The 10903-nt window shown below is 39.4% G+C and overlaps 1 protein-coding gene across 2 annotated transcripts in view; it reads right to left on the reverse strand.

Moving 5' to 3' along the window:
* The window catches only part of RASGEF1A (RasGEF domain family, member 1A), a 22688-nt gene extending 12071 nt beyond the window's left edge, over positions 1-10617 (reverse strand). The window contains exons 1-2 of one of the 2 annotated variants that reach the window (XM_009579498.1): positions 10441-10617; positions 3806-3934 (exon numbers count right to left, since the gene is read on the reverse strand). In XM_009579498.1, the coding sequence (XP_009577793.1) occupies positions 3806-3934; positions 10441-10614 (303 nt within the window). In that variant the 5' untranslated portion in view covers positions 10615-10617. The remainder of the gene's footprint in view (positions 1-3805; positions 3935-10440) is intronic. The other variant, XM_009579499.1, reaches the window with a different exon arrangement.
* Positions 10618-10903: the final 286 nt, after the last annotated feature.

Genomic DNA, 10903 nt, shown 5'->3' on the forward strand with positions numbered 1-10903 from the left:
CTCTGCCAATGCCACTCCCGTGGAGCCCAGCTTGAAGGTATTTCTAAACAGTGTGGGGCAGAGTTCCAGATTAGAGTTGTCTGTCCTCCAAACTCCCATTGCTGTCTGCCTTGGGGAAAAGACTATTTATACTTCTTTGCTAGGAAATGCATGGAGCCTGACATTATTAAAAGAATAATCTGTAGGTGGTGATAGAGAATTAATTAGCCAGCCAGTGTGCTTCCATTCAATTAAAATTAACAGGTATGTGCCTACTCCACTTTTGTTTACCAAAAGCTGCTACAGAACTGGTTTTTTTTGGTATTAATTATCCTGACTATCCTTTCTTTTTAACTTTTGAAACTGAAAGAGGAGGGATGGGGGCAGAAAGGTTCCAAAATCCTTCCTTAGGCCATGGGAAGCATCTCTATATGAACACTGACTTCCCATCTCATGTATCTACTCATGAGTTGCTAGGGTTTGCTTCCTTCATGATGGAAAGTTAGGCATCTGTTGCAAGACAACCTGCAAACCATATTACTCTTCATGTAACCACTCTTCAGGTGTAAAAAAGCTAAATGTTTTATCAGACGCTTTTAATGATCATGAAAATAAGGCATGCTTTCTGAGAGCAACAATATAAACATCAATATAGCAAAATATGAGATTCCTGTTTCATGTGTATTCTGAAACCCAAAGCAGCGTGACAGGCTTGATGCACATAATTTGTGATAACCTAGAAAGAAATCACAGAGATACGAGGGTAGCAGCACGCATTTTCCTTTTTATCATGGTTGCAATAAACCTACCAGCCTACTTTTTCTGTATTCCTACTCCAGATGTGAGCCTCCACTTGGCAGGCCTGACACAGAGTCTATGGGAAGACTCCCATAAATATTTCTTTGAGAAGGAAGAAACTTCTGTTAATTTAAGTATTGTGGATCAGCTCTGTTCTGCATGAGACAAGACAGACAGCACTGAGAAACAACTACCAGTTAGAAAGGAAGGCAATAGCAGTACTGTGCTTGTAGGAAAGGGAGGTTTAATGACAATGACCCAATTATGAGTATTGTTTTGATTTTTGGTTTTAAAAAGGAGAACTTACTGGCAACAAAAACCGAGGGAAATCATAATTTTTGAAGGTACTTAAGTATTCCAAGACAGGCAAGACAAGCTCAATGGAAACTAACTTCTACTTTTTCTTTTTATTTCTTACTACTTTAACTTTTTATTTAAAAAATACCCTCAAGCTGCAGAAAAATGCACCACAGTTTTAACAACAGGTTTTTCCACTGAATAATACTATACAAGTGCTTTTTTCTGTGACAGTCTTGTTTGGGTCTTTTCGATCTCTAATGCACTTATGGAGAGTTAAATTTTATCCTTTATGGTCAAGCTTAACTACTGACTTGTATATTATAATTGATGTCTTAAACTGTGAAATCCTTCCCTTTTATGAGTGGCCAAAAGGACTCTAAGCGTGCTCCAAGACATCCCAAAGTGTTTTTCTTTTTAATCCACTTTTCTCTGGGTTGTTTTCTATAGGACTCTTTGGCTAGCCAGTGATGTCAAAAACAAAGGAATGATAAGTATTGTGGTGCATAACCTCAAAACCTGGCTCCTGGCCACTTTTTCAGCTCACACGCTATCTAGGCAACAAGTCAGCCAGCTTCTCCTTTGTTTATGCAAATCTTTTATCAGAAATGATCAGAGCTGCTTTAACTACTTTTGCCAGCTATTTCCTGCTATGGAGCCACTTAATTAGAAGGTGCTGGTAGCTGATGATACCTTAATGGGTTATGACTGTGAATAGGTAGAGTGCCTTGAGTCGAGAATTTCTATGCTGCATGTGAAATGAGCTTTTATTTGTTGCCAGATAGAAAAACAAATGTTTGCAAATGCTAGAGGCCAAATTCTTCTGTAAAACATACAGGTGCTTGCAGTAGAGGACAGTAAAGCAGTCATTTGAGAGGGATGTCAGAAGTTTATGTAGTGTTTTCCAAGAATTTTCTTTTCAGTGGGCAGGAAGAAATTACAGTTTATATTAGGCAGTAGGAAGGGATCAAGGGCATAGTAGGAAAAGCAGCCAGCAAAGCATGTAAATTAAAGCAGCCTCCCAAACACTCATGTTTTATTGTTACCCTGCTGTTTGTTGGTTTTCCTGTAGACCCATTTCCAAATTGTCAGCAGAAGGTGTAAGAGTGTGGGTGTTTGGAATATGAGCTGCTCTATTTTACATCCTGTTGTTAAGATGTAATGCTATTTCATTTCAAGGTGGAAGCCATGATTTTTTTTTTAACACATCTGCTGAAAAGCCAGAATGCTACTACTTTACAACTAATATCTTTAAACAGCCAGGTGATTTAGTCCCCAGATACTGTTTTTGTTTTAAAATCTCCTAAGTGTATTGTTACTCACAAAAGTTTCATCTTATATCCCATTATTTTTAAATCCAAGTATTTCACATATGTATTTTGACACTAGCTACTGACAGCAGTCTTTCTCTTCATATGTCTCATCAGCTCTATTCATTTCATGTTTCAGATGGTCCCAGCATCTCTTAGAAGTTCCTACCTCTGTTGTTTAGTTACATGTTGCTGAGAAATGACTACAATTTACAGAGCATCAGTTTGAGGTTGCTCAGTCATGAACTAGTTTGGCAGTGGCAATGGGAATGGTTATCACCTCTACGTACAAAGCTGGATGCAGTGGTTCTTGCACCTTCTTTCCCCAACCCCTTGAATTCCCCAGCACCTACATGACGAGTTACATAGCTATTTGGCAAGTAGATCAGGGGACTGACCTGGATGAAAGTCATTTTGCACCAAGTGGTTAGTTTTTTCTGTGGACTAATTTTTGTGACATAATATGAGGCTGCACCCAGGAATAGTAAGGGAGAAAGAAGCCCTTAGGTCAGTATTACTGTCAAAAACTCTGTATTGCCAAACCACAGGGTTGCCTTTTGTGCTCTCCACTCAGAGTCCTGATACAACAAGAAGAAAACAAAATGGGACTATCAACATGCTGAAGATTAGGAATGTGAGCATGTAATTTCTCACCATAGACAAATGGATCCAAAACATGCCCAGGATTTGAACAATTTAGGTCTTTGAATACTTGCTGATTTCATCCTTGTTTCTGTCACTCTTATTTGCATCCCAGTTTGGACTATTCTGGTACTTCCATTTCAGTCAAAAGCCCTTCAATACCCACTTCCCATAATGGTGAGACTCAGATGGATTTAAGTGCATGTAAACTGATCCAGTTTGGTTTAATCAGTTGTAGTAAAACTGCATAGTCACATGTGTCAGCACAAGCTACCATTTTAAGTAGTGCATCCCTTAATTTTCATGAGAGGTAGTTTTCTGATTTACTGTTACAACAACTTAAAACACCCCACCAATAACCTACAGCAGAGCACTCAATTCTAATAGGATGGTGAGGGTGACTGGAGAAAGGGGAATCAGACTCAAGAAAGACCTAACTTGGTGAAAGCCCAAAAGCGCAAAGCGACTTGCTGGGCAGGTTCCATGGAAGATACACATTGCTCCAGTGCACGGCACTGACCTGTAGCTCGTGAGCAAGGTTTTATTTCCAGCCACTGTGTCTGACTTGTAAGGTAGCACATAACCTATGTTTGCAGCTAGCAAAGAAGCAACAGTGCTTCGAGGGGAAAAAAACCCAAATAAAAGTGCATCCAGTAACACACGGCAATTACAATTTCAATTTATTCTTTATCAATCTAATTAGCTTTACAATGAGAAGGACAGAGTGGGAAATAAATGACAGTAGCACAGCTAACTGAAGGACATAATGGTTCATTTACCTTTTCTGCCTCAGTCCCCGTTTCTAGCTGCTGCTTCTGTTTAAGGCAGATCTGCCCCACTTTAGCCAGGAGCTCGTGTGGGTGAATGAAGACTCTTGAGCTCAATAGGAAAGTAAAGATGTAAGTCCTCTGTGGAAGCAGAGAGAAAAAAAAAAACCAAGTTGAATAACTAGCAAAAAGAATCTGTCTTCCTTGGAAAAACTATTCCATAAACCACAAATGTAACTTTCCTTCATTTAAACTTCTTATAATTTTTCTTTTCTCCAGAGACGTGGTGGTCTTTTCTAGCTCTGTTGAAAGGAAATGCTGTAGGCTTCAAGGCTGTTAACTGTGGTGTTTTCAGATTCCCAAATTATTTCCCTTTTAAAATGCCAAACCTAATATGCCTAACTAGTCATCGCTCACCAAAAAGACAAATGAAATATGTCCAATGTAGGGTGTTATGCCTCCTGAACACCACTATTTCTGCTGCTTTGTTTCTTTAATTGTGATTGTTTTTCATTGAGCTGCAGAAAACTGCTTCGTATGTATTCCAAACCACAGCTGTAATTTCTTCATGTATGGTTTTTTTTCGTTCCTTTTTCCCCACAATCACTGACACAAGCTTTAGCTTAGATTGTGGCCATATGACAATAATTTAGTTTTAAGCTTGACTTTACTTATTTGGGGTCTGTTTCAGACTCTTTTGAGTAGGAACACTGCTAATAAATGCCAACAATTATTATCTCTCTTAGAAATAGCCTCTCCATTTGTATTTTAAAAAGTTGTAATGCATTGTATTCAGAATCATACTCTGGACAGTTGAAGTGAGAATGCCTTCATGCCCTAGTCTTGCTTCAGTGTTGGAAACTTGGTTTCTGTATTTGAATGTAATTGCCCCAGTAATGACAGTAGCATCTCATAAGCACTTCTGTTTTTCCTTTAGGCTTTTTGACACGATCTGGAGTTAGGAAATTGTAGGGGATCTCCTTGACAATGGATTTCAATTAACCTTTGTTATGTTTGCAGTGTGTACTGCTACTTTGTACTCTGTTTTTAGAAATGTGATTTGGCAGGCCACAGCCAGGCGTGCATATAAATAGTCAATGTGCGCATATACCACGTTAGACTGGGTCAGTAAATTCAGACATCTAAAAACTTAAGACCAGTTGTCTAAAATATGGCATCTCTACTATTAGCTACTGAATTCTGCTGCTTACAGTCTCTAAAAACACGCTTGTAGCTAAACAATAATGGTATCTTTAGGACTCCAAAAAGACTATGGGGTTTCTCTCTCTAACAGCAATAAAATGTGCTATTAATGAAAAATGTTTCCACTTCTTTAATACTCAGTGTGCCCTATAATATAAATTCAGCGCTAAACCCCTCCAAATATCAGAAGGAGAAAAAGGAATGGTTTGGAGTTTTGTTCGTTTGGTTTTTTTGGTGGTGGGCTTCCCCCCCCAAATAAAATTAACTAAAAAGTCACAGTGTTTTGGGAGTGAGTGAACAATATAATAGATTAAGCACGTATCTATTAAACGTCCAACTCTGTCCTGAGCTTGTGGAGGAAGCTAATGAAAGAACAAAGTGGAGTGTGATACAGTAGAGGCATTTAAAATGCTCATTCTGATTTGAAGATCTTATTAGCACTGGGGTTCGTGTACTAAATTAGGAATAGCACTAATTCTGTACAATCAAAACTGGAGTTAATCCGTAGTCTTTGCCTTGTCTATAGAGGAAGAGAAGAGGAGAAGGGTTAACTGGATGGACACTTTGGGTCAGGTGCTTGATTCCTGTCAAGCAAGGGTCAGGTGCTTCCACTGATGCCTACAGAAGATGGACAGCTGGGGCCACCTAACAACTGGGCTCTCAGTGACTTGGAGCAGGTGGCCAGGGCAGTGATAGGACACTAGCAGCATGGCCTCCCTTCTTGATGGCACGGTTGCAAACATCCCACACAAGTGTACATTGGGAAAAGTTAAGAAACTGGGCTTCTGTTTGGTATTTTGTTTATGCTCTCTCCAGAACTTCAGAATTTATTTTTACATTTACAATGACAAAAAAATTGAAGTTTATTGATTTTCTTTTACAAATTAATGTAGCTTTTATGCCTGCATCTGGAAACAGTTGATGACATTGTGTCAGCTTTGGAGAAGCTTTATAAAAATCTATAGTAGTATATGTGGTGAGGGCTGAAGAGCTGACCTGATTCATAAAAGGGGACTTGATTGTGTTATGGGACAACATATCAGACCTTTTATTCTTATGTATCTGAGAAAGATCCCTAAACTGATACACTCCCCATTCAGATTGAAAGCATAAGAAAGAATAGTGTTGGGTTGTGAGATTTTTTGGGGGGTTTTGGGGTTGGGTTTTTTCTTGTTTGTGTTTTAAACTATGCCTGGTTATCCTCTGTTATTTTTTTGTAGCCAACTTCTGTGTTCATTTCTATCAGTGTTGTCCCTGAAAAACTGTGAGTCTGGATTATCTGGGGAAGCAATTTAGCTGTTGGGTGTGTCAGCTGTCACTGGGTTGTGTGAAAATTTTTTTTCTGGAAACATGAACCAGCCCTCACTTTTACCCTCTTTTGCATTTGAGAGAGATGGGGAATAAAAAAAAAAAAATTATGGACTTTGATACTTTCATCCCTTCCCCATGTTTTTGTTTTGGGAGTTTAGAAGCCTGTCTGAAAAGATGCCTTTACGTGTAAGTAGCAGGGAACCACAACTTAAGCCACGCTGCCCTCCCAGTGGCCTTCGCTCTGATAAGCTGGAACGCATTCTTTTAAGGAAAGATGTAATTTTGCTTCTCGTACTAATTCTAGCGTTGGTCTCCTTGGTGGAAGTTTGTGTGATGTGGGACACTGTTCATCCAGAGTGACTCTGAGAAACGCCCACTCAGAGTATCATTTCCCTATTGTTATACTGCAAGAAAAGTGTGACCCAGATGACCTGTGCTTTTATTTGGTCTCTTTGATAATGTTTTACATGATGTTCAAAAAAGTGCCGAACTGGCAAGATGCAGGAATATAATGACCATAAAAGTGCGTACATTCCATTTTAGGCTTGCTGATGTCTCTCTGTAATCAGTAATGTCTGTATCAGACACATGCAATGCTTTTCTAGACAGCACTGGACTACTAGGTTTTAGAAACAGCTAGTTTCTAAACCGGAACCTATCTGCTGTATTTTTATTCCATTTTTTAAGTCACTTAACTGTGACTAGGTTCAGTACTTTGGAAAACAAAATTGTCCCATTTTGGTCAATCAAGATATGCTGGTTTACAATACATTGGTATCTAATTGGGGGGGGGGTTGATACTTTTATTGCTTATGCTGGCATTGACAAGGGGTAATTGCAATTAAGAACCAAATTAAAAATGATAGGTCTGACAGCAGTATTGACCCCCATCTTCCTGCCTCCCTGCTAATAGCCAATCCCTATCCAATAAAGAAAATTCAGGCTGAACTAAGCCATACATTTCAGCTTAGCGGTAGGTCTCAGGGGTTAGGAACACAGTTGTCTTGGATAGGAAATATTTCATACTAATGTCATATGCCTTATCTAGATCAAGGATTTCTGTGATTTGTTGCACCTGTGCTACTATACACATATAGGCTAAATGTTATAACAGTGTAAAAACTACACTCTCTCATAGGCAGTCCCTTAATCATGAAGAAGGTGATTTGGAGAAGGAAATTTAGCTATGAAGCTAGCTGGTTTGACAAAGAATGATTAAAAAATGCTTCCATAAGCTATGAGATTGAAAGTTAAGCTCCATCTATCCTACAAAAGTGACAGGTATTTGGGAGGAGAGGGGGAAAAAAAAAAAATCCTGTCTGTGCTTGGAGCAACATAAGCTGACACAAAAGGGGCTTGTGCTTTACAAGAGAATAAGAAGCCAGATTCCTTTAGTGCCTAAAGTTGTTGCTAAGAGATGAGCTGAATTATATTTAAAAAAAAAAAAAAAAAGGAGAGAACGCAAGCGCACAAGACTAAAGAAGGAATTGTTACTCTCTGACCGAAGAATGCACTGATGTCTTCTCGAGGCGGGGGGGAAGAGGGGCGGAATTTTCTTTGTGCGCTCACTGCTCATTCTGGAACTTCTTGTTTGTGAAATATTTTCTTGAAACATTTTCTTGCTTGGGCACAAGGGTTACAGACTGGTACATTCCATTCCTAACCTCCCGAACTTCTCTGTCTCATGAGCATACATTTTTTCTATGTGCTGAACAAGTCCCTGTACACAAACAAGCCTCAAAAAAGCAGGACACAAATGTAGGCCCTTATCTTTCCCATCCGCCCTTGCCTGTCTCGTGTTCTGCCAACATGGCAAATAGATTTTTGTTTTGCCTCTGTAACCAGCACAGAAAGATACTGTGGTTGCTTTCTCCCCCACCTCCTTTTTTTTTTTTTTCGGTCTGGAAGGTTACTGTGATCTTTAGCTTAATGTCCACAGAGGCGGGAATGCCTTCTAAGCATTGTGCTCAGATGTACTAATCCAAAAATTTGGATGAGTACTGCAATTTACAGATATGTCACTGTGAAACTAAGGTAATCTCTGCTAAGGTTACCAATTGCTTCTCTTAGTGCGAAATAATTGGTGATGCCTTGCTGCCTTTCTTAGCATGTGTAACCAGAGACATGAGACTGAGAGGTGTTTTATATCTTTCTCTTGAACATACAGGCTACTCTTCTGACAGGATATCAATGTAAACGGCTATCACTCTAACCCTGTGGCAACTTCCCTAAAAATAGAAATGAGCATGAAATTAAGTATAAACATGTAACTGAACTGAAATAGAAAACTTGGATTTGAAGATGACTCAAATGCAGCTCCTTCTTTATGTTGTTCAAGGCTTATTTATCTACTCATTTTATAATTAATCCTTTCAGCTAAATCGGGTGATCTGATTTAACCAGAAGAATGTGTTCTGCTGTATAGGAGATGAATTTGGTTTAATGCTGTTTTCCATCTCTCTCCCTGGAGTTCCCTTGATTGGTTCTGTTGTATCTCTCTCAGCTGTCAGCTTACTGTCTATTTAAACTGCAGCCTCCCAGGGTGGGGTCCGTGACTGCTTGGTTTGCAGTGCTCCCATGCACGGGTTATGGGATAGCACCATGGAAACTAGCAGCATTCCAAAATATAAGCTGCAGACCCCTTCAGTAATGCTCACTTTATGGAACCATTTTCAGAGTAGCTGTGTTATAAATAGATCTTATGTTACAAGTTACAATAAGGGATGTGCATTAGCAGCTACTTAAACTTAGCTATGTTCTAGAAATCCAAGCAGCAAGTAACTATACTCTAGTATTACACAAAAAACAAGGAACTGACCCCTTGGAAGGCTTAACTACAGCAGCCTCAAGCTATTCCACTGGTATACCATACCAGCTCTACCTGCTGCTTTCTTCTGCATCTATTCTGCAGTATGTATTTCGGGGCAGGGAGCAGAAATTTAATATCTAACAATGGTTATCCCTCTGTGTCTTATAAAGGACTTGGTACTAAGTCAGCATCTGTCAAAGGTATTGCAATTGTTTGTTAGCCATATTTAAATGTAAGGTTTAGGATTACTTTTGAACTGGAATATTAAAACATCCTGGTTTTGCTTTTTTTACTCTTCCACTGGTAATTGCTGGCAATTCTGCTGCTTATACCCACTGAAAAAAAAAGGGGAGTCCCTTTTTTGTGCATGGCAATTGTGAAGATGGGTAGTGTATACATGGGAGCTTGGAGGGACTTTATTGTGACTGAAGTGAAACCATGGGAAAAAGTTCTATGTGAATCAGACTGAGAAACATACAAGATGCAGCACTACCCCACTACCGCAAGCATTAAGTTCAACAGTGATTGCAATTTCCCGCCCCCTTGTTAGTCTTTACAAAGAGCTGGGATGCTTCTGCCATAGCTGCCACTTTTTCAGAGCTCAAATGGAATATATGCTATATAGCCTCTCTGATCTTCGGCAACTTGTTTAAATAACATCGTTCATTAATGGGTACAAGAGGTCATTTTAAGTGATAAAGTGATCTCTGAATAATATCCTAGGTTCAGAATCTTACTGCATGCCCTGGAGTTGTAAGTAGTATTTACTTCAGGGGACTGCACTGAGGATGTTTAATCAGCTGCAAAATCATTTTCAGGCTCAGGAACACACATTATTACAGTGCTGGCCCATTAAAATGTCTTGAGAAAGAGAGCATTTTAATTAAAATCTATTTTTGTTTTTTTCCGATGGCCTAACTAGGAGATGTATAGAAAAATAAGGAAAAAAATACTAGAGCTGATTTCAGGTCTGCTTCCTTAGGTAGGAGCTGGTTAGTAGTTAATCTTGGCCGTATTAGAGCTAAAGCAGCTTAAAGGATTGAAAATTCTGTGGCTAATGCTGCTTTTAATTGGTTCTTAAGGCACCCATTTGGGTTCAACACGGCTTTATCTGTCTAACAAGTGTTCTCATTTAAAAACAGAAAGGAGAGTATCCCCATTGAGCAACATCTTTAGTGAAAGAATATTGCAAGCAAAATAAATGCATCTTAGCTTACATCTTAATCTTGAATCAGATGGAGGTAGAATTTCTTGAGGAAACACCAATCTAGATACTAATGCAGGGAAACCATGGGAAGAAAAAAATCCTTCAGTGTCTACTTACATCTGGATAATAGTCCATGGTGGGCACCAGGCGCTCTATCAAGGCCTCCAGTGACCCAGAAACAAGGTTCCCATCCTGATAAACAGGGTCCACACACCTCTCTCCCATATCTGGCTGCACTTGTCCACTACAACTGGAACCAAGCATGCTGGAAAATATTGGCGTCTGGGGCATAGTTTCCTGCAGAAGCGGGGGAAAAAAAAAGACAGAGGGTTAGGCTTTCTTTCAGGATGTCTTATGTGTGGGTTTTATAGAGGCATACATTAAACACAATTACATATTTGACTGAATGCAGCCTGGGCATTAGCACTAAGTTCTGAATCCAAGCAGTTACACATCTGTAAGCTGGCTTTGGGGTTTGAAAGACACTTTAAACTGTGTCACTAAGGCCGTAGAGCAGAAGCTGTAAGAATTTTCTTCACTGTACTTGATTTCTGCTTTCTCCCCCGTTTTCCCCTGGCTC

This window comes from Fulmarus glacialis, unplaced genomic scaffold, assembly GCF_000690835.1.
Source record: "Fulmarus glacialis isolate BGI_N327 unplaced genomic scaffold, ASM69083v1 scaffold41996, whole genome shotgun sequence".
In the NCBI taxonomy this organism is placed as follows: Eukaryota; Metazoa; Chordata; class Aves; order Procellariiformes; family Procellariidae; genus Fulmarus; species Fulmarus glacialis.